At 41.7% G+C, this 23,225-nt stretch overlaps 2 protein-coding genes across 4 annotated transcripts; one reads left to right on the top strand and one right to left on the bottom strand.

Moving 5' to 3' along the window:
• Nucleotides 1-4,447, top strand: abhd11 (abhydrolase domain containing 11). Of its 2 annotated transcripts, none has more exons than XM_064351305.1 (6): nucleotides 1-265; nucleotides 876-1,011; nucleotides 1,436-1,609; nucleotides 1,773-1,943; nucleotides 2,397-2,578; nucleotides 2,743-4,447. In XM_064351305.1, the coding sequence occupies exons 1-6, from the start codon at nucleotides 126-128 to the stop codon at nucleotides 2,876-2,878; spliced, it is 939 nt and encodes a 312-aa protein (XP_064207375.1). In that variant the 5' UTR covers nucleotides 1-125; the 3' UTR covers nucleotides 2,879-4,447. The 2 variants fall into 2 exon arrangements, with proteins under 2 accessions (XP_064207375.1, XP_064207376.1); XM_064351306.1 differs by lacking the exon at nucleotides 1-265 and adding an exon at nucleotides 317-650.
• On the bottom strand, nucleotides 4,292-22,479 carry si:ch211-235m3.5 (BICD family-like cargo adapter 1). 2 transcript variants are annotated; one of them, XM_064351303.1, is made up of 10 exons: nucleotides 21,997-22,479; nucleotides 18,495-18,710; nucleotides 12,272-12,388; nucleotides 11,797-11,943; nucleotides 11,064-11,243; nucleotides 9,778-9,933; nucleotides 8,889-8,957; nucleotides 6,885-6,994; nucleotides 6,634-6,754; nucleotides 4,292-6,271 (listed from the first exon to the last, which is right to left on the bottom strand). In XM_064351303.1, exons 1-10 carry the CDS (start codon nucleotides 22,240-22,242, stop codon nucleotides 6,038-6,040), a joined length of 1,596 nt encoding a protein of 531 aa, XP_064207373.1. In that variant the 5' UTR covers nucleotides 22,243-22,479; the 3' UTR covers nucleotides 4,292-6,037. The 2 variants fall into 2 exon arrangements, with proteins under 2 accessions (XP_064207373.1, XP_064207374.1); XM_064351304.1 differs by lacking the exons at nucleotides 18,495-18,710; nucleotides 21,997-22,479 and adding an exon at nucleotides 15,879-17,018.
• Nucleotides 22,480-23,225: the final 746 nt, after the last annotated feature.

Genomic DNA, 23,225 nt, shown 5'->3' with positions numbered 1-23,225 from the left:
TCATGACGTAAGCTCTCGGCGTTTCTCGGCTGCCGCTATGTCCATTTTTCTTATGAAACTGTTGGAGTGAAAATATTTGCTGATTGGAACCAGACGAATGGTGTCAGCTAACAGCAGATCCCAATATGAGTCTCCTGTGTCGAATTTTCCACAGAGGACTGTTGTATGGACGGACACAATATTATTCTGTGACTGGACCTCGGGGTTTCTGCTGTGGCGTTCCTCGAAATGACCGTACATGGCTTGACAGCGCTGGTTCGGCCAGGTGAGGTGTACCCTTTAAACTGTCCTAGCCAACAGTCCTAGCTAATGACGGATCCCCAGTGATCGTGATGTTGTTATCATAGACACGGCTAGCTGCGTAACTAGCTAGCTGAAATAAGATGACATTGTTTTGCGCAGAAAATAACTTGACGAGCCACGATTGCCAATTTGTATAACACATTTTTCAAATTGCGTAAACTAACTAGCCAGCAAGCAATCAAGCATTAATGACTAGCCAGCTTCCTAACTAGCTTGCAAGCTAACATTAGCTCGTGATCTCAGTTACAGTAAGAAGTGTGCGTGATTAAATTTTAGATTGGGTTTGGGGGTGCTAGCCTAGCTAACGTTAGCTATGGATGCGTGAATCTTAAGGTGGTTATGTCAAGGTAACATTAACGTTAGCTAGTCTAACTACAGTTCTCTGGGGCGTACATGTTGTACCCTAAACAAACAAACAAACACTAATAAACATGGATAGCTGGGTGATGCAAATTTTATTAGTATATCATCAGCAATGTAACGTTACAGTTTTCAAAAGCTGAAGTCACCTTTTCAGGTCATTGTTAAAGGCTAGCTAACGTTGATAATTCATGTGTATGTTCTTTTTTCAGCCCAGTAAATCTGACGTATGATGTGTTTGATGGGAAAGGGACAGACACTCCCCTCGTATTTCTTCACGGTTTGTTCGGCAGTAAATCCAATTTCCACTCGATAGCCAAGTCTCTGGTGCAAAGAACAGGGAGAAAGGTAACGTTGATTATAATGGTGGAGGATGAGGTCAAACCTTACGATTAAAAAAAAAACTGAGTAACATAACTTAACATTACGTAAACTCCAAAGTCAAGATTATCTAAAAAGTAGTTTCTTTTTTCTCAATTCATGGGCATTCCCTAAGGTATCGCTGAAAATCTTATCTTGGTGTCATTCTCCATTAAGACCTAGGTGATTTTGCTAGCTAGATATCTAGCTAGCTAGCAGCAGCTATCTGTACTGCCGCAGCGAATGCCCTCGGTTTTGTATTGTATTATGGAACTATTTATTGTGTGTTATATGAGGTACAAGAAAATAATTTCTGTGGAGTTTTAATTTTATATCCTGTTTGTTGGGTAATTTAATATGAGTTTCTCTCCCACGTCTATGCTAGTGTCCTAATTCTCCTTTGTCCAGTTAGGTGCTGACTGTAGATGCTCGTAACCATGGACACAGTACGCATAGCCCTGTTTTGACCTATGAAGCGATGACCAGTGATCTTCGGCAGCTCCTTGGCCAGCTGCACATAGGAAAATGTATTCTGATTGGCCATAGTATGGGAGGCAAGGTGGCCATGTGCACAGCTCTGATGCAGGTAAATAATGAAGGATTCGATCTCTAATATCACATCCAAATCAGTTCACTTTTACTGCACAAGCAATGCAAAGCTCTTGGCTTTTTAGCTTGGAACCCTTCATAGAGAGCTTACAGATGAGAACAACCACACTGAGTTCTGTGTCACTCATTTCCTCACTCAGCCAAGTCTGGTGGAGCGACTTGTTGTGGTAGACATCACTCCAGCGCAGTCCACGACACGAACCAACTTCCACGCCTACATCCAGGCCATGAAGGAAGTGAAGATAGCCGGTGCCATCCCCCGCTCTACAGCACGCAGGCTGGCCGAAGACCAGCTCCGCAATCTCATCAAGGTCAGTGATGGCACAGCTCAGCTCGGCGCTGCTAAAGTCAGCTTGACATCATCTCATATGGTCTTCGCTGTAATTCAGTTCTCATCAAAGCTGCACATGCAGAAGCACATTTACCAAACCATACTTGTCTGATGTCTGGTAATTGGCCTGTATATTCAGCAAACACATTTTTGAAAACCACACTGAGTGAAAGTAGCTTTAGCTATAGCCATAGCTGCTTCATTGATCACTTTTATAGAGTACAAGTCTCTCTTTTTTTTTGTTGTCTTGACTATAATAATAAACAAACAAAGTATGTTATTTCTGTAAGGTTACTCCTTACTCTTTTGTATGGTTCATACCAAACTTGGAATGTAAGTCCCCATTAATTTAATTACATAACTTTTGAGGAAGGGATTGTGTTGAAATTGGGCCGACCATGGTTTGTGACTGTTTACATCTGGGTTTGAACAGGAACGTTCTGTGAGACAGTTTCTCTTGACCAACTTTGTGGAAGAAAATGGTCACTACGCTTGGAGAGTGAACTTGGAGGCCATTTCTAAGCATCTAGAAGACCTCATGAGTTTCCCCAATTTTGATGCAACATATGAAGGACCAACACTTTTTCTGGGTGGAAGCAACTCCGCTTACATCAGGTAAACTCTACAAGAGGTAAAAAAAAAAAGAGTAGCAACACTGCAGCACCAGCCAGGATCCTTACCGTTTTTTAAATATATGTTATTTCCTCATTTCACCAAATTGTTTCACCAAAACCTGAATAATAGTATTTTATTTCTCTCAAATTCTTTCCTTTGTGCAGCTCTGAGGATTACCCTGAGATCCAGCGTCTGTTTCCCGCTGCAGACATCCAGTACATCCCCGACGCCAGCCATTGGATCCACGCAGACAAGCCTCTAGACTTCATCAGCTCCATCATTTCCTTCCTGCAGTCCTAGCCGCGTGTGTCGGGCGCCGCCCTGGACAGCTGGAAAGGGAGCTGGACCAAACAAACTTTACCAACACAGCGCAACATAATCCTCTAGGCCCCTCAGCTCGTAGCAGGAGGTCCTATCGCACCTGTGCATATGTTTAATGTATTTAACCCGTTCTGTGTTCGTCAAGGTTAGGTTCTAATCCAAAGATTATTTCACGCAAATATATATTTGTGTATATTTTAATGGAGGTGGTTTTGGATGAAGGTGGCAAGTAGCTGCTGCAGTCGTGGTGGGGGACATTGGCTGTGCCAGCTTGCTATGAATCCCATATGTGGGGTGTTACAGGATACTGCCCACCTTGCCTCTGCATTCCATGTATTGGAGGTCATTTTTTTCAAAGGATAATGCAACCTATGCAACAGAGAGGTTGAACTTGTGTTAAGTGGCGTTTTAATAGTGTGAACAGGCTCTATATACATATTTTTACTATCACTAAGAGTAGTGTGAATTTGATTCTCTCAAGTATGTGATAGCTGCACTTTGGTTGACACTGAACCCGTTCAGTTTTATCTTTCTACAAATTTTTTCAACGGGTGAAAGTGGTAGTATCTCGGGAGACAGCTTAGATGCAGTACACGTTGTAAATATACTTTGTCCTTATTCAAATGTGTAGCTACTTATACAAATATGAGAACTTGTCAGGTACTGTATTTGGGGGACTTTATTGAAACAATCCGTTTTGTCAGTGACTATCAGTTGTTTGAATGTTGTTTGTTATTCATCTTATTTAGGTGATGACGCAAAGAGTTATTAACTGTTATAACCTTACACTGAGTAAAGATTTGCTTATTGACTTAAAAATGCTTGCTGCCATACTGTTGCCAATTTACCAGACTGGTTTTTTTTGCCTGGTCATTCCCTCTGTGTAGTTACAGTAAGGGAAACCAAGTTAAATGATAGTTCCTGTGTTCTATGTTTTTGTTTATGATATTGGTTCAGGAGCCGCCTTTGTGCCTATGTAATATCAGAAATATTTCGTGCAATAGGTATATCGGGCTCATATTCATAAAGCGTTTCGGAGGGGCGCTGACTTGGGGTCAGTTTTCCCCCATCTGTTGCAACATTATTCGTTATGAGCTAAAAGGTAAGATTGATTCTAAATGAGCTCTTCTAACCTGAGACGCTTTTTGACTACAGCCCCTGGCCAACAGTGAAGTAACTGCCGTGCAAGGCTAACGGAGCCCTAAAGCACAATGTGTTATGGTTAGCACTGGTATTAGTTTTAAAGACCCTAGATTGGAGCATGTCCGCACTAGCTATGTGCAACACCTTATGGATTTTGCCTCACGTTGTGTTGCACAAGGCAGAGTTCTGTCATGTTGAATATTTCAGCTACTGGACTGGTTGTACTCAAGAAACTCATTGTGATATGTGTGTATTTGTATAAATGTGACTTTATTCAACAGTGTAAACAACATAAACAATTTTTCTTCAGACACACCATACACAGCTGTTACGGTTTCTGAAAGCATGCCTTGTCATTCTTGTAGGGTTGATGATCACATTGTCATTAAATATATTATTATGCAATTCAGTTTATCCAGTTTAATTATTCTGAAGCATAATTAACTTCAGTCAGAGGCGTTCAAAGATGCATAGGCTTCCTAAAATCTGTAAGAAAATGTGACAAGCAGTGTAAAATGCAAGAAATGTAAAATGTTACATTCCAGTCATACAATCATTTAGATTTTGTCATATTATGTAACAGCTTGAGAACCAGTATGTGTATACTGCCTTAAATACATACTGTACATGTGAAAAAAGCATAACCCTTTAGTGGTTTTCCTATTTACAAATATCTGTCCTTCTTTCCACATGCTTCTGTATTGTAAAATACTGAGCCAGGTGGGGGCGCAGTGAATTTAATTACACGCTTTATAGTGTTCTAAGTGCCAGGAGAAAGGAGGTAAGTGTACAACAGTTTTATAATGGAATACCAAAGGAAGCGTTTGGCACAACCTGCCTAGTAGCACAATACTGTAGCAAAGCCTTTCTCTTTTCACAGAAAATGGCAGCTGTCAACTGAAAGCATGTTTACAGCTGATAAATGGTGCAGCAGCTTTTCACTTAGTTCATTTTCAACATGGAGCATTAAAGAGTTCTGTAGTCCCCCTGGTCTGGCTTTCAGATGTCCCTTAGTCCTAACATGAAAAGCAAGGCAAGGACTTCATAACTTAGTTATAACCTCAAACCTATTTTCAATCTGGCTTTTACATGTAAATTGAGGGTGCTGCTTCAAACTGAATCAGTTTGAAAAGTTAGCCCTTCTGCATGCAGCATTCTACATGCATCTCCTTGGGAGTTCTATTCATTCCTCGCCCTGAAAATGCATCATGTAACATTCATAACAAACCAATAACAGGGCCTGCTATATACTCTGACTACAGCTGCTGAAAAGCTTTTGCAAATCAAACACTAAAGAAAATCTGCTTCTGTTCAAAGGCTCCTGAATAATTACTAGAGCGATAAAGTATTGATAATTCTACATTTCTGAGCCTTTGTGTTATCTAAAATATGCTAAATTAAGGGGGACTCAGCAAGTAAAATGAAACTTGGCTCAAATTGTATTTTTTGATTCTTAAAAAATCCCCAAATCCTGTGGCATCCAGTCGAACTTACACCAATACAGTATGTTCTACTCTACTTAACTGTTCCTTAATAAACACTTTGATGAACACACTATCAGTAAATACTGTCAGGATCTATACAAACATTAATATTCACATGCACAGGATTGAAGCTTCTACATTCCTTATTATGTAATTCATTTATACAAAAAACCTTCTCCTTCATGTTCACCATTGTCTGTCTTTACCATAGAGTACTTTGATCCTAGTGGTCTGATTTAAATGAATGTTCAAAGTTCAACTGAACTTTCAAAGTACAGCATAGAATATCCAAAAATAAGAAAATAAAAATATGGCCATACGTACAGTAAAAAATAAGTTCAACCCAAAATGATTTCCCCATGAAGCTTTTCTTTCTCGCTTCAGCGTCTGAGCGCAGACTCGCCATTTCAGAGATGGGAGTTCAGCAGCACGCCCACGTCAACCGTGAGCCGTTTGTGGGCTCCGCGCTAGCTGGCAGCCCGATGGCTGATGGTGCCCGCCATGCCAGGGTTCAGTTTCCGTGCTGGCCAGTCTTCCCCCGTTTCAGCCAGTCTCTCCAGTCTTTCCTCTCCGAGGTACGGGAGGAGGAGGTGGGGGAGGGGGGGTGTTGGCGCTCCAGCTTGGGGGTGCTGGACCGACGCAGGAAGGCTAGTCGGTTTGTGCTGCTGTTGCTGCTCTTCTTCACGCCTGTCTCTGACAGCTGTTGGCTTTGCAGCTGCTGGTTGAGGATCACCTGAATGTCATCCTGTGAATATAGAGAATACCTTCATCAAAATCAGACTGTTCCCAGTGATACGAAAAACTAACACTTCAATTTGCAGTGAGACAAATTTACTAACCACTGGAGCTCTTCTAAAAACGCAAGATGGCACCGAGTCCCAAGCAGATGGCCTTGGCTCCCCTCGCCTGGCGAGCATTCTGACACAGGGCCAGCTGCCACTCACATTTAAACACTCGCTCTTTAAACTGCTGGTGTGGAAAAAACCGTGACGCCCCAGGCCCTGACCGTGTAACAAGGCCACATTAGCTTTGTAACTGACACTGGTGGGAGGTGACCAGTGAGGGGTCACGCGTGGGCCTTCCTGCCCAGTGTCCCTGGCTGCTCACCTGCCAGGCCTCCAGCTCCTGGGACAGCTCCAGCTTGCGCTGAATGGCCTCCAGCAGCTGATTGTTCAGGGACATCATGTCGTTCTTGCTGCGCAGCAGCTCTGCCTCCATGGCTTTCTTCCTGCTCGCAGCAAAGAGGAAACGGGCATCGTATGGCTCGCTCGTTCATGTTCACGTCTCAAGTGTTTTTTTTCTAATACAGAACAGACTGAAAGAAACCTGAGAGCCTGGGCCTCAGCCAGCCCACTCACTTTGCGATGGCTTCATCTCGGTCCCGTATGGCCTGCTGTGCCAGCTCCCTCTCCCGGCTGTTCTCCACCCGGCTCTTCAGCTCAGAGTTCTCTGCCATCAGCTTAGCGTTCTGTGAGAGAAGGGGGTGGGGGGAGGTGGAAAAGGAGATGTTCAATTTGACTAATTGGTTTGTAGGAGTCCACCCGGCCCATTCAAGGGTGAGTCACTGTGGGCCAATGCTTTTAGAGCAGTTCATTTTCTTACTTACTATGCATGCTTGATTACACCATACCCCAGTGTATGCATTGAAATAAATACACCCAGTGGTTTGGTTTCTCTTTGTAACCACATACAGTACAAACACATCTTGCTCCTTCGGTTTACTTTATTATTGTTCATAATTGTTTCACTCAGATGGACTGAAAGTGAGTCCCTAGTATACATTTTTTTCTGCTACCAAAAATACACAGCAGAACATTCCTGGAAAAATGGTGCGTGGGAGGGTGCTTGCAATAATGTGTTTTTGAGGACTGTTTCCTGTCTCTGCCTGAAAATATATTTATGTTTGTCAACACCTACTTAGTATTTTTATTATGACATTTCTTTGACCGACATTAGTATCCGAAGCATCAACCTGAACTCATAAGACCTTCAACAGTCCAGGATCATCCTTGTGTATCTCAGAATTGTTTGCACATTTGGTAAAGATGAGCAAAAAAGTCTATTGAAATTGTCATCGATTTTTATCAACTTGCACCCAAAATATGAGAGAATTCTAACCTTCCATTGAGGTAAAATTTTTCAGAGAAAATACATTTCTTCATATAGAAATAAATAATACACAATAAATCTCTCTCAAGTATTGCATCCATAGAAATTATTTTGAAACATATATAATAGAAGTATACTGGTATCTATATTTTACATGAATTAAGTTCATTGGAGCTCTTAAGCAGGCAGCCATAACGGGGAGATAAATATGAGGTGACACACATTCCAAGTTCCCTTCGTCAACCATTAACGCAGGGAAGGTCAGAGAACACACAGACGGAACAAGACAAAATGTGCAATGCCATGAATCAGTCAATAGCCATAAAAAATAGCAAATAGCCTGAAAATACCCATCTTCACTATTAGAGCAGTAATGAATAAGTTTAAAACAGTGGGATAAACCTGCCTGGAAGAGGACTACATGGAGGAATGGTCTCATATCCCTTGATATGTGTTCTCTCACCTCATCAAATATAATAGGAGAAGACACAGTGCAGCTATCTTGGCAAAGGGAGTGTGCACAAAGTAAGAAATACAAGTGTTAAGGATTTCATTCTCTGTGCAGTCATATAATCCTCTTATTACATAGAAACCATTTGATAAATGATAGTGAATTTCATCAATAATGTTTGTCCATATTAATTGATGGTGTCAATAATTATTGAGGGCACTGTATATCTGTAATTAGCATAATGCCATTTATCATTACGCTACTTCAAATATACTGCCGCATAATGCCTTTATTTTATAAACCGAATAATAAATCCAAATATGACCACATGGTGGCGCACAGACCACATGCTGAGCTAGTTGAACCAGTATGAAAACAGGCCATGTGGTTTGATCACGCGCATACACATTCAAAATAAAATTCCATTTAAAGTCCACGTCAACCCTTTAAGGTGTAAGATCACAAACATGAGAACAGAATGTTCTTAACAATCCCTACTGGTAATTGAAAGCAATGGAGTTCTACAATGCTGACATATAATATTGAAAAAAACATTTTAAAAATAGACTGCATGAGCTGCATGGGAATGAGCGTACCTGATTTCCACTTTGTGTGCAGAACTAAACTGATGAATTCACTTTCAAGCACTTTTGTTCAAATTGCTGAGTAACAACAGTTTCGCCCATTCACATTAAATCCCTGCTGGAAGGCAGGGCGATAAACCAGATTGGCACAGATTGATGGTTCCTGCTCTATTTCCGCCATCCTGGACAACGGCTTGAACAACACAAGCGCTCGTTACCTGATCCCGGAGCTCCTGTATCAGGTCGGCGTTCTCACGCACACTGCCAACAAAGGGGGCATTCAGCTCCTGAGAGACAGAACGTTACACGCAGATCAGGTGTCAGTGGCAGTCATCCCTGAGGTCTGTGGCCCCTATGTGCCCCTTTGTTCTGGGTGGACGAGGAAAGGCTCTCTGCACACCGTGAGGCTTATGTTTCTGATCACAATGTCAGTGTCCTAAACTCCTTTCACAGGCCACTTCTGTGTAAGACATCCGTGCTTTCACAGGCAGTGAACTGGTTCATCGCTGCTCAACAGGGGAAGAGGAGAAGCAATGTCACCCAGAGATCTAATGTTAGCCTCTCGTCAGTTTTATGTAACAAGCACAGAAAAAAATCCACCAGTGTTCATTCACACACAACATTGTCCATTCATAAGTGCCTGTGCAAACACCACATCAATGGAGCAGTAAGGGCACTGGCTTCAAATAAAGGAGGTAGACATCAGATCAGATCACTTTTAGAGAGGGCACAAGTGAACTGAAACACTGGGTGTGGTCACATGGACACATTTGTTGAATACAAGTTGTTTAAGGTCAAAAATAAAGCAACCTAACAAAACATTCTCTGGTGTCCAGACTGAAGTTAAAAATAGAACATGCATTCACTGTTCACTAAGAGAATGCAGGCCACATTCCGTTATCTCTCTTTGTCTCAGTAAGACCGACGTCAGGACTCCCAATCAAAATAAAGAGCAAAGCACTGACATCATACAGCCTTTTTTAAACTGTGTTTGGTTGTGGCCATTATATGTCCACAGTCACTGGGTAAGTTCCCTAAAATGGGGTGAGGTGAGGTGAGGTGAACTGCTGCGGTGCGGGTCTGGCGCAGCCGTGCTGGGGGTCTCACCTGAGGGTCCCGGCTGCAGGCGAGTCGGTGAGCCACGGTTCTGAGCTGGAGCACAGCGCCGTCCAGGCTCTCCGGCCACAGGGACTCCCCCGGGGTCTCCTCCTGCTCCGTCAGGGGAAGCAGGACCTTCAGGACGGACAGCACTTCCTCCTTCACCTGGGGCAGGGGGAACACATCCATGTCAAAGCAGCCTGTTTTTTAGGATCGTTGCCTTAAGCTTTGACCAGAGCCAATTCCCCAAAAATTATTTTTTTTAATGTAAGCAGTACTGTCATAAGAAAACGTATATTAATAAAAATTAAAGTATGAAAGCAAAACTATATATATATATATATAAATCATTTTAGCAGCACAGAATGCCATTTATTTAAAAAAACTACTGCCTCAATAAGAGCAAGAGAGATGACAGGCATTATGTAGTTGTTGTGATGGAAAGCGCAGCAATGACAAAAACAGGAAATCCAACTGCATCACATTTCTTCCCAGGTGAACTTACACATCCTGTATAACACCTACTTCACTTGCGTTGTCTGGTTGCTAATAGGCAGATGTGGGAAGTTTCATAGAAAGCCTTTTAAATAAACAGGAAATATGTGACAAAGGAAGAACAGCTAAAAGGAAAAAGTGCAACAATCCAACGAACAGCCAAAAATAATAGCGCTGTGGTACTTTTAAGTGGACAGCAACCTTCAGAATGTTGTTGGTCTATTGTTTTAGATTCAGAGTACATCCAAATAACACAGTGGTCCACCTGTTATAATACTTTGTCAAGTACTATGCAGATGATCTCTAAGTATGTTTTATTCGAAAGAAACTATAACATATGACACAGTCCCAAATTAGCTTTGTTTCAACAAGGGAAAATGTGAGCAGTAGGTTCTTTCCATGTCATACACCCACGGCTGATTAAAGGGGATTTCCTTGAAGTGATCTTTCTAAATCCAACCATGTACATAAAGTTCAAACAACAAAGCAACTTCAGTGCTCCAACCCATCTCCATCTGTCTGTCTATCTGTATTTTTGCTGTCTCCTAATCTGTCTTTCAATCCACCAGAGAACAGTCTCTTCCCTTAGAGATCACATGTCCTGAGAGAGGCCAGGCACCAGGCTATCTAAGTGACCCTGAATTCGACATCATTTCTGTTCCTCGTTTCCTCCTGCTCGGCACTGGGCATGTCTCATCTTGCCCACAGCGCAAACAGCCAAGTAGGTACAGTAGTGTTATAGAAATGCTCCAGTGGCAGGGTGTCCTTTACACTGGACAGGCCTGCTGAGTGGGGTTTACCTGCTCCTTGTCCTGACTCCAGCTCATGTTACTGAAGCTCTGCTCCAGTTCAGACAGCAGAGATGCTTCGCCCCGCCCAGACTCCTGCATGGAGATCTCCTCCTGCAGCTGCTCCACCTGTTCCTGCAGCTGCTGGTTCCTCCCACGTGACACCTCCACCTCTCTCTCAACGTCTGCCAGCTACACATACACACAGACAAGAGCAGTGTCACAAAGGACACACATGCGCATATCGAGCTCACGTTTACACTCACCCTCACAAAGAGATATACAGATACACCCACCAACACACAAACACACTCAAATACCCATAGAAATTCACACCTGCTTAAAACACAGATATACACACCTACACACACACACACACACACACACACACGTAATTACACTCAAATACCCATATAAATACCCAAACCCTCACTCACACAGGTACGTACACATACACATACGCTATAATACAAAGTCACACAAACACACCTGCATAGAACATACACAATCATATTCATGTAGCATAATCCCCACGTAAAATAAACCCTGTCATTCTGGTTTGTGTTCACAAATAGAGAAGAGCTTGACAGTGCCAGAAAAATATGGAATGCTGCAACGCCAGTTATGGCAACAAATGAAACCTGAAACGATGCCGAAACGCATGCTGAAACCAGGGGAGTGGACTATCGCCATTCCGCGAGGTCTTGAGCGATGAGTTAACGAGCGAGCAGAGAGGCCGAAATACCTGCTGAGTGCGCTGTAGGCCCTGCTCCTCCTGCAGAACCAGGTGTTTGTGCAGGGAGGCCAGGCTGTCCTGCAGGCCCGCATTCTCCTGACACACCGCCTCTAGCCGCTGCTCCAGAGACTGGTTCTTCTGCGACAGACACGCCACCTGAACACAGCCACACACACACACGCGCGCACGCTTGTCACGCCTGTGACTCGGACAGGTGAGGGGAAGAGGGCCTATTATTTAGCGATTTTACTTTTTGGCTGTATTATTTTTGTTTAGCTGTGTTTTCCCCTGAATGGGCATGTAAGCATATATAAGTTGTAGCATCCGAACGCAAAAAAAGTTTGTCACGTAGACCACTTTTAAACAGAGTCCGTTTTAACTACACAGCAGCAGTAGGGACTGAAGATTAACTGTCTTTACCTAAGAAACTGAAGGGCAACAGGGGCAACAGAAGCCTGCGGCTCTCCCAGGGCCTGTACCTCACCTGCTCCTTCATGGCGCTGATCAGCTCCTCGTCCCGGGACCCAGAGCAGCCCTGTTCGCGGAAGCCCTGTTTGAAAGCCTGCAGCTCGGCCGTTAGCGCCCGCTCCGCCTCCAACGCCTGCACAGAGTGAAGGGATTGCTCTGTCAGCAAGTACTGCCCCCGCTTCACCGTCACTCCGTCAGCAAGTACTGACCGTTCCACTGTCCCCACTCCCTCCCAGCCCTTACCACGCCTTGTTTCACTGCTACTACAGATGCAAGAGTAAATCACAATAATGTTCCTTTCCATGAGAGAAGCACAGTAAGTTTCAATATTCCACCCAAACTACACATCATAGCAAAAGCACTTTACTGAACATTTCCCATACAGTGAAAGATTTTGCTCTGTTGAACAGCGTTCAATCAAAACCTCAACAATGGACTTGGGGTAATGGTTGTTTAGAATAATGGTGGAATAATAATAAAAGCATTCAGACCACAAAAACAATATAGTGAATGAGCATGTGTGGAGCCAAGCCCCTTAAAAAGAAAAACTCTGCAGGCACTGGAGCCTAGAGGCACAGACGGAGGCTAGTGTCCACAGCCCTAAATAAGCTGTTTGCCAGAGCGGCGTCAAGTCCCATTACACTTAGACAAAGGTGGACAAGGGACCTGCAGTGGGCAGAGAGGGACATCTTGGTCTTACAAATGGCATTGTCATGCCCTGTTGGACAGAGCCAGCCATAAAGGCTGGGGGATAGGAGTGAACATGTTTGGAGGTACGAAGCAGAAGAGAAATGAAATGAAATGAATTCCGTAAAAATTAACTTATGTAAATTGTGCACCACATTGAGCAAGATAACAAGATTGCAAAACACTTGTGATTCATTTACATGGCCAGTCACTGGTTACTTCAAAGTCTGAAAAAATGTAACCATGTGTGCTTTGCGGCCAGAATGAAACCCTTTGTATACGTGGGATGTACACTTATGTAACACGGTTGTTATACACGATTAAATGCCTCCTCTGGAGATGCACTTTTCTGTGCTCATTTTGAGAAGTAGCCCTGTTTGTTCTTCGCCTGCATCTGTGATCTCATTGTTCCACTAAACTAATAAGTAAAAATGATAAAAACCCAGGCCCCTTTATGTAGAAACTAATGAGGTTTGACATGAAAACTCATCCTGAATAACTTCTCTTCAGTGAAATACTGAACCAATCAGGAAGTAAACAACAACACCAACTGAAGAATGCTTCATGCTACAGAACACAGAGATGCCCACTCCCCAAGGCTATGAAGAACATTAACCATGAGATGGCACTAAACAGACATTGAAGTTGCACAAGTACGTATGCACCTAACAAATCAATGTTTTAACAAAACACAGCTGTAAATTGTGTTAAAAGGTACAATAAAATTGCAGTAATAAAACTAGCTATATAGCATGCTAGCTGAGCTATGCTTATTGATAGCCTGGTTAGCATATAATAGCAGATAATGTTACAGGAACTATATGAAAGATTGCAGATGGCTTGCTAAAAATTGCGGTGATCACACTAAAGTTTAAAGGTCTAACTTTCTCCAGTAAGAAACAAAGGCCATCTGCTCTTTGTTTAGGTCTTTCATCATTTGTCCACTGGAAATATGGAAGTGCTTCCAACTGCTTGGCATTTTCCGAGATTTCCAAGTGTTCCCCAGTTTGGTGCGACCAAATAAAAGCATGAAAGGAAAATAACCCCTTTCCATGCAGTACTTTGGAGGAAAATCACTGTAAAAATAGAAATTGCAATCAAAACACTGTAACGCACAAAATAAATTACAATGCTTAACAAAAATGGTAATGTTGGGATATATGGTAACAGGGCAACCTTAAATGCTTACATCCTATGCACATAGCATCAATTCTTAAATGCACAGAATAAGATCCTTCATTTCTGTGACTCGTAAGATTTACTATGCTTTAAGTATCCGCAGTGATGCTTTTCCAATAACTTTGAAAAGGTTTCAAAGCTGCTATTGATTACCCTACCCTCATGTTTTACACAGAGAACTACATAGTCAATAATATGATTTAGTATGACATTTAACAATATTTTGATAGCATTGACCCTCTGCTATGTTACTGCCAGGCTTGAGAAATGACCCTACCCAGAGAATAGACTTCAACATTTTCATCATTCATGATTAATCAGATTTATTGGGCCTTGAAAATAGTTATATGCCCACAGTGATTTCTGTGTCATATATAAAGCAACCACTTCTTCTGAATATTAGTGTTTAATTTCCATGAAAGATATATTACTGTAGATTACTGTAGATATATTATTGGGGTTGGATCTTATCCCAGCATTCATTGGGCAAGAGGAAAGAATACACCCTGGACAGGTTGCCAATCCATCACAGTTAGCTAGACCATTAAGACATAAACTTAAACTTAGTTTTCTCATAATACCTCTACTGACGGATCTGTGCAATTTTTTACAGATTGTTTTATGATTCTCAGTCAATATATGTATAGTTTAACAGCCCGATGTGTCTTGGTTTCTGCCTGAGAGAAGTTCAATAAAAATGTTTGAAGGGTGATATTTTGACAAGGAAAATATGACAAGTTCCAGGAGAAGAAAATGAATAACTGTTTTATATCCGTTCTGAGGGATGAGCACACACTGGTTCCTCCTTTTAAGCCTTATCAGTGAGACACACACCCATCCCATTTACATATTTATTTGTTCAGGTTGACGTAATGACACCCAGGGGTGGCATTAAAAAATGACAATAAAAATCCAGCACAGGCAGGGTACAAGTTCTCTCTTCAGATGAAGAACCATTAATTTCACTGAGTGGTGATCTATGACGAGGATTGTCTTATCTATGTCCTAACGTTACCTTTATGAGCTGGAAGGTAGAATTGTAGAATTACCATTTACAATCTGTCACATGAAATAAATCACCTTGACACATTCAAATATTTAGAAAATAAGTACTAAATCTCAGAATCGCTACAGTGTCGGACCTGAATGAACCTTTGTCGGTACACAAATCACGTGTCATTCATATCATGCTTACACAGACCTGGGAATCATGAAGTGCCTTTAGAGATACGTCCAGTATATGTGTGTTTCCCCTACAACTAGGTCATGATTATAATAACATTCAAGGGCACAGCAGCGCTGTGAACTAGCCTGGCAAATCAGTTCAGTGTTGACATTCACACACACAAGTAATAGCTTTGGCTAGACAGCCAGCAAGAGTTCTCACACTCATTCTCCCTGAAGCTCTAATTTCTGTTTACTAAACAGCAGACAAAGTTTTCCTGGCAACGTAAACAAATTTAAAAGAACAGATTCCATCTTCCCTCTCAAATTTACAAAAATGCAGAGGAACCCTAAACACACACGTAAACACAAATACACATGTATTCAGACTTACATTCAAACACAGACACACTCATGCCCTCATAAAACAAATAAAGCACAACACAGAAGACACACATGTAAAGATACACCTCCACTCATACGCTGACATGGACTGACTCAAACACACAGGAGACTGAGTCTTACTATACTGAACAAGGAAAACAACTGGCCGACACCGACACCAGAACAGGATGATGCCCACTCCAACTCACCTTCCCAGGCACCACACACCTGGAGAGAGAGGCACTGCTGTTCACCAGGTCTGGTAAAGCGTTATCCATTAAGGGGCAGCGGTAAATGCTCACGTCACTTTTCAATAGGCCAGAGCCTTCCACAGTACCCTTCAGCTCTGGCTCCTTAACGCTGGCTGAGATCACAGAGTCACCCATGGCCTCCCAGCCAGACGAACAGCCAGGAATGAGGAAGGCAGACGAAATTAGAATGCCTGTAAACACGTTTTTCCTGCCTTTGAGTTGAGAAGGAGGTCGTTAATAGGCTGACACTGACTTCAGGCTCCCGGAGTGGAATGGATAACATCTCACGGGAGGTAGGGCTACTCCCTCTCCACCGAGACTATTACAGTACACACGAATTAGCTATCTTTACCGCTCAGGCCGTGACGTTACCAGGAAACAGAAGCACAAATGCACGGTGATCAGCGAATCGCAAACCTGTTTTTTTTCCCCGTACATCTTGGAAGAAATAATGCACTTTAACCTCAGCCAAGTCAACCTGATAATCTAATTACACTTCATGGTGCTCGCACAGTCTGTTACCTGAACAATTTATCGCACACAGTGATAAGAAACAGGCTGTACATAACCCTGGGAGCAGATCACTGCATTTGACGTCTTCATCACAAACTACTGTACATCAGCCTTAACACATTACAGCATGAACAACAAATTACTAGAGCTGAGTCAGGATTTAAACAAAGGAGCCACTGGGCTGTGGGTTGTCATAAGTTTCTGTCGTAAAAACAACTGAAAAACACAACAATGCCCTAAAGAGACTCAGCTCATACACAGTAATTCAATATAGAATGTGATCAGAATTACTCTACAACTCCTATCCTACAGCTTCCTGTTGTTTACCATATCCTCAACTCCCATAACTCAGGGATTTTGTTTTTGCCTTAATGTCTTAATTTAAAGTTACAAACTTTATTCAGTGTGGTTTCTTATTCAACAACCCATCCTTTATCAAGAAAAGCCATGTATTCCAGGAAATCCAAGTTCAGATTTGAAAATATTGTCCCTGAAAATGTTCCTTGACTCATGAACTAGAGTGTCCAATCCAAAATCTCTCTTTATTTCTTGACTGAATAATCCAAACAAAACATTTCACACTGCATATTTCAATTCATTTCATGAAATGTACATCTGTTACAAGTCAGACAAAGCTCTTAGTTAAGTATCTTAGCACCACATGTTTACTGTTTACTTGGTTTAATCTGTATCATTGTTTCTGTTTCACATAACTTTACACTGAGTTTCACTACAGGGATTGAGCAATGCTTTCTAACTTTTAGCTCAGACATTCTACAGGTGGGGAGCCAGTCTATTTGCATTTCAGTGTTTGTTCAGCTTGATAATGAAAGTATTATTTCATTTCCTTAACTTACATTACATAACAATCATTCTCATCGAAAAAGACTGACAATGTAGGAGAAACATAAGCACACTCACATGATTAATATGAGCAATTGTGCCAGAGCCAGTAAAAACATTCCCAGAACAGTAAGTACAGCATCAACATTACTGGAACCCTAGTGCGACTTAACTATGCCAACCAAGAACCAAAATACAAATTTTTAAAATTTGTCTTCCTGTTTCTCAGTAACTTAGTCAGATGTAACAGAGGACCTCATATGAATCTTATCAACACAACCAGAGTGCAATGTCATAAATTGTTAGCTGACTGTGCCCATCCCATAATTAAATGCTCAACAGTGCTAAATGTGTTTGTGGGTCACTTGTACAGTACAAAAGAGCAAGCCTGTCTGTCTGCTATTCCTGAGTAGATTATATCTCATGAGAAGACACCAGTGAAATGTGTAGGCTATTCTCGCAGGGATAGTTCATCCATACCACTTTGTTTCTCTAAGTTATCAATCTTAAAAAAATAAAGCTGTCTGAAATCTGGATCCTGAGTCTCTCTGAAGTCATGGCACAATTAAAAACAGGGCATCCAGCATTTACATGATACCCTTACGTTTAAATTAAACCATGAATCTGAGCCATCACAGCCTCCAACTTCATGACATAACATAACATAAACATAACATAATTCTGAATGCATGCATCTATAACAAGAAGAGAATCATAAAGCCATAAAAATGTAATGTAAAACCTGAACCTGAATAAGTGCCAAAGTTGGGGGTACTAGGGGGTGGAGATGGGCGGGAAGCGATTTTGCTGTCCTGACCACTGTGGGACGTTTACTCCCCACTGCAGGCCTGTACAGTTCACTTCTTACTTAAACTGAATTGGAGCCACCAAATGGAATTGTAGGATTTTTTACTTCCGTATCCTCGCTAACCTTTACTCCACAGCAGTACTTCCAAGTGGAAAAACAAGTTAACATAACAAAGCAAAGAAAATGATTAACACACTAAACTTGTGGGTCCTCAAGGACACATATTCAAGAAAGTATGAAAAAAACACATGCCGTTTGTTGCCGCTTGGACTGTTTTCTTTATTTTTCCACATCTGGCTACCTGTAGCTTTACATGCCAGCCCATGTGGTACATAGTTAGCTAGTGACGGCGAAGAGGATGGTGAAAACCAGGCTACGATACCAGTTTTAACAGCTTTGAAAGCACTGACCTTGTTGAGTTGCTCTTTCAGTCGGTTGCTCTCGTCGGCCTGCTCTCGCTGGGTCTGTTTCTTGTCACGCTCTGCTTCGCTCAGGGCCTGGGTCAGCCTCTCCGTCTGGACGGTCAGCTCTTGTACGTCCCTCTCCAGCTCCGCCACCTGATTCTCCCATGCAGTCTCGCAGCTGTCCAGCTTCACCCGCAACTCATGTCTGTTCTGCTCGAACTCCTGCTCGGGCAAAATGTGACAGTGACCGAACATTAACCACTGTAACAACTAGTCCACACACCAGCCACACTCCCCTACAATGAAGCCAAGTCCACACACTTGTCACACAGGCCTGTTATACCAGCTAGTCTACATACAGTACCAGCCACAATTCCCAGCTAAAGCCAAATCCATATATATACTACAATGAAATATTGTAGCAGCAAATCCACGTACAAGCCACACGCCTATTATAAAAAGTAGTCAGTGCACCAGCAACACCGGGGCCCTATAATGGTTGGTCCACCCACCAGACTCAATGATCTTACTTGAACCAACTTCATGTGCAACCTATAATACAATTTTGCAGCCGCTATTCCACATAGACGCTACACTGGTGTACAAAAACAGCTAGTAAATGCACCAGCCACAGTCGGTTACTAGGACACACAGTCCACATACCAGACACGCTCTGCACCACCGGAAGAGCTTGTCAGTACCCAAGACGCACTGCCAACCGAAAAAAGATAATCACACGCCAGCCAAACTACATATGCCCACACTGATCTGAGTGGGCCAAAGTAGTCTTCCTGTTCCTCAGGAAAAATAACTTAGTCAGAGGTGAGCTCAAGTGAATCTTTTAGAATAGAGTGTTGACTCAAACACAACCACAGTACAATGTCAGAAATTCCCAGCTGACTGTCCATCCCATAATGCAATGCTGTACAGGTTTCCTGAATGTGTTTGTGGGTCACTTGTATGGTACAACAGAGCAAAGCTGCCTGTCAGCCATTCCAGAGTAGATTACATCTCATTAGAAGACACCAATAAAACATGTATTCTCTCTGGGGTAGTTCAATCATACTCCCTTGTTTCTTTTAGTTATCAATCTTAAAAAATTGTCACGTGTTGGTACACCGGCCTCTCGGGTGCAAGGCATCTAAATCTACGGTGTGGATGGCGTGATCAAATAAAGCTGTCTGAAATCTGGATCCTGAGCTCCCTCTGAAGTCATCAACAAATAAAACCAGGGGCTCCTGCACCTACATGAAACCATTACCTTTAGATTAAACCATAAATTTGAGCCATCGCAACCTCTGGTGACTCCATAACTCTACTGTGGTGCTTCAGCATCTGTCTATGTGCCAGTGCCAATGCTGGAAGAGATCTTCTATGAGGTGGCAGATTTACGATGGATTGGTGGCTATACGTGCCCCACAATCCCTGGCAGGTGTGCTGCATCCATCCATCCTGAGAGCTGTTCTATTAGAAACACCTCCCAGGGGCACTAAATGGGCCGCAACCTCAGAAATAAACAGCACAGCCCCCTCTCCCCTTTAGGAAAAAGGTGACATACATTTGGAAATAAATAAAATACTGTATTTTTTCACATTGTTTTGAATTGTTTTTACATAAACTGATGCTAATGTAAAATGATTTATTTTATGCAAGTATTGCAACATATGCCAAAGCATGCCATTGCTTTTTAAATATTCTACAACACGTTCCTAAAATTACATATGTAAACGTGCCCATGATTGATATACCAACAATGTAGTACATAACACAATGAATCTTATGTTATTTATATTTATATTTCTTGTCTCAGCATGTACTGTATGAACCTAGGGAGCAAAATGGCCAACCCAGTGTTGCAATAGGTCTGACGGAGTTAACATTAACTTTGCAACCTCTCACCAAGTTGAATTAATACAGGTACTCTTGCCATGTATATTACTTTTGTTTCCTCGGGGCCTACAATTCGGAACCAGAGCATGGGCCTGTGCAATAGGCAAGGGCAGAACACCTGCACGTGCAACAAGGTTAAGTCCTGCTGCAAGCTGTAGATTGCGCACATACCAATCAACAAAAGATACGATTAAACAAAAGGCCAATATTCCTCAGTACAAGGAACTAATCGTATTACTTCTCAAAGGGTTTTGTCACATTATTTACTGGACACTGATGTGCTGATTCACTTCTCTGTACTCTCTGTTCCACCTATTTGTTTAGTCTTTACAGGTGAAGTGTATTATAATGAAACTCGGCGTCATTACAGCATTAACTGAACAAACAGTGATATGAAATAGCAGGAAAACAACAGTGCTACCAAATGTGACTACAGCTGACCCCAGGCTCACCTGGACGCACACAGCTGAGTATCCAACTATGGTTGCCACAACAACCAATAACTTTACCAGGGCTATCCTCTAGCTACCCTTCTCCATTGAGGCAAAACCCCCTCTCAGGTAGTGCAAAAGGAACGGAACTACAGAGGCACTATCCGAAAGATTAACTCAGCCTCCTCAGGCGCATTCATGTGATGACAGCAAAATGAAAAATTAGATCAATCATTCTCGTGGCAGCATGGCACATATGCAGGAAAAATTACCCTTAACAGACAGTAAATTCCTTTCTTTCAGAGAAGCAGAGAAAAGTTCAAAAGCAACTTTTGAATTCTAGGTCAGCTCAGTAAGTTTAGTGCAGTTGATTACTGTATGTGTCTTTAAATGAAAACACATACCATATGTATGTGTTTTCTCAACTGCACTGGTACCCTTTGTACTTCCATGTGGTGATAACAAAACAGAAATGTACTATACTGGAAATGATTGTTCAATAGGTGTCTTTTTCTCCATAATCTAAAAAATCTTCTTCATCTTATTCTCCTTTTATCTTGCTTCCCAAAAGCAGACCACTGATGGAGGTTTGAGATAACATCAGGTAGATTCTTATTCATGACTTTATTTATGTATTTAAAATGTGAAATGCCAGTAACCAAACGAAGCAGGTACTTTATCTTTGTTCAGTTAATCAATAATAATAAACCATTATCATTTATGATGATTAATGTGTCAGATGTTGCTTACCATATGCAAACAAATGCTATTTTGTAAACCCCTAGTATATTTTGCTCTAGGTCTCCAAACAAAATGTACCTTCATTGAATCACGTGTAGGACACCCACGCCCTCCTTATTGAATGTAAATTTGCTATATGCTTAAAGGCTGTGTCTATAATGATAAACATGTCTTGGCAAATACTAAAGGAGAGCTACGTGGCCTCCATTGTCTTTGTGCTGTACAATATGCACAGTCAATTCATGTAGACAACATGTGCATATGTGCTTTTTCATTACAATGCACAAATGTATAGGAGGAGGTCTGAAAAAAAACTCACTCATCTGACCCTAATATTATTTGTGTAATGTATCACTGTAGTGTATATGGAGGGAAATACTATGACGAACAAACACGAGAGGCACTAGACAACCGCAACTTCTGTTAAAAGGTTCATTTTGACTCACCTCTAACTTGTCGCTGTATTGTTCATGGAGTTTGTCATTTTCTTCTTTAAGCTGGCGGTTTTCCAAGAGAAGAGCATTTCCCAACTCGGCAGCTAATATAACTTCATCTTCTTTTTGTTTCAAAGCTGTCAGAAGTTCATTGTGGTCTTGGTAACCAGATAATTCTTCTGCGTAATCAAAAGAATAGAATTCTTCATCCAGTTCCATTCTATGTGACTTAAACCCCCATTCCTGAACTCGACTCATGTTTTATCGTAAAAAGAGGAAATGTAGATTAGCCTATTTTTATTGTTATTTATTACAAATTAACTTACACAGCAAAAGTAACCTTTTACGCATTCCAGACGTTGTATTTATTGCAATTAGGCTATACAAAAAAGTAAGTTTAAATTAATCCATTGGTAAAGCTAACCTGCCCTTCGGTGTTGAAAGCGAGCTACTGTTTGTAACGTGAGTCGCATTCTGTGTGCGAGCGGAAAAGTGGGCTGGTCCCGTCACTTTCAGGTGGCTGTGATGCTAGAAACTGACATAAAACCTGAGTCCTAGCCTATTGTCGCGTCTCCAAGCAACAGATGGTGATACTATGAATTTTATCTTTATGTTCCCTTAGGGAATCCGTACAAAAGTAATCAGTTGCCCGAATAAATGAACACCACGCTCATCAAAATGTATAAAGCATAGTGGTTTGCTAAGATAAATTAGTTTTGTGTTTCCGCGGGCAAGCGGCAGGTGTTAAATATGTATAACAATGGAGTGAGCGCAACACCGAGTATGAAATGCTTATATGGTATTGGCCCCTAATGAAAATATTTTTTTACCTAGTTTGGCCATTCATGCGAATTCTGAAATAGGCTACACTATACGAAACTCACTGAAAACATACGATTATTACTAGAAATTTGTGTTACAGGTTTCACGTAGTATTTTAGTGGAGCTGAAAACATGATTTTTATGCGGTAATACCAAGCATTTTACTTGTGAAGGCGATAGTCTCGTGGGCGGTTTATACACAGTAAAATTGCCAGTGTTAATTCAACTACATGTGAGTTAAATAAGGACAAAATGTTCCTGCGCTGTATGTATGTGTGTTTTGGTGTATGCCTAATATTTTAAGAAACCATGCAAAAATTATGTTAAAAGCAATCGGCATTTGAACGACTAACATTTGAACGGCTTATCTTTTGACTTACCTCATTACTGACTGATTTTTTATTATATTTTTTAATCGT

The sequence above is a fragment of the Anguilla rostrata genome, chromosome 9, assembly GCF_018555375.3.
Source record: "Anguilla rostrata isolate EN2019 chromosome 9, ASM1855537v3, whole genome shotgun sequence".
NCBI classification, from domain to species: domain Eukaryota; kingdom Metazoa; phylum Chordata; class Actinopteri; order Anguilliformes; family Anguillidae; genus Anguilla; species Anguilla rostrata.
This window is presented reverse-complemented; position numbering and strand designations above follow the sequence as displayed.

Coding starts and splice junctions, on each gene's coding strand:
- abhd11 (XM_064351305.1), top strand. CDS start 126: ATGAGTCTCCTGTGTCGAATTTTCCACAGAGGACTGTTGTATGGACGG. Junction 1,012..1,435: donor TGCAAAGAACAGGGAGAAAG/GTAACGTTGATT, acceptor TTGTCCAGTTAG/GTGCTGACTGTAGATGCTCG. Junction 2,579..2,742: donor AGCAACTCCGCTTACATCAG/GTAAACTCTACA, acceptor TCCTTTGTGCAG/CTCTGAGGATTACCCTGAGA.
- si:ch211-235m3.5 (XM_064351303.1), bottom strand. CDS start 22,242: ATGAGTCGAGTTCAGGAATGGGGGTTTAAGTCACATAGAATGGAACTG. Junction 18,711..21,996: donor AATACAGCGACAAGTTAGAG/GTGAGTCAAAAT, acceptor TTGCCCGAGCAG/GAGTTCGAGCAGAACAGACA. Junction 11,244..11,796: donor GCCTACAGCGCACTCAGCAG/GTATTTCGGCCT, acceptor GTGTATGTGTAG/CTGGCAGACGTTGAGAGAGA.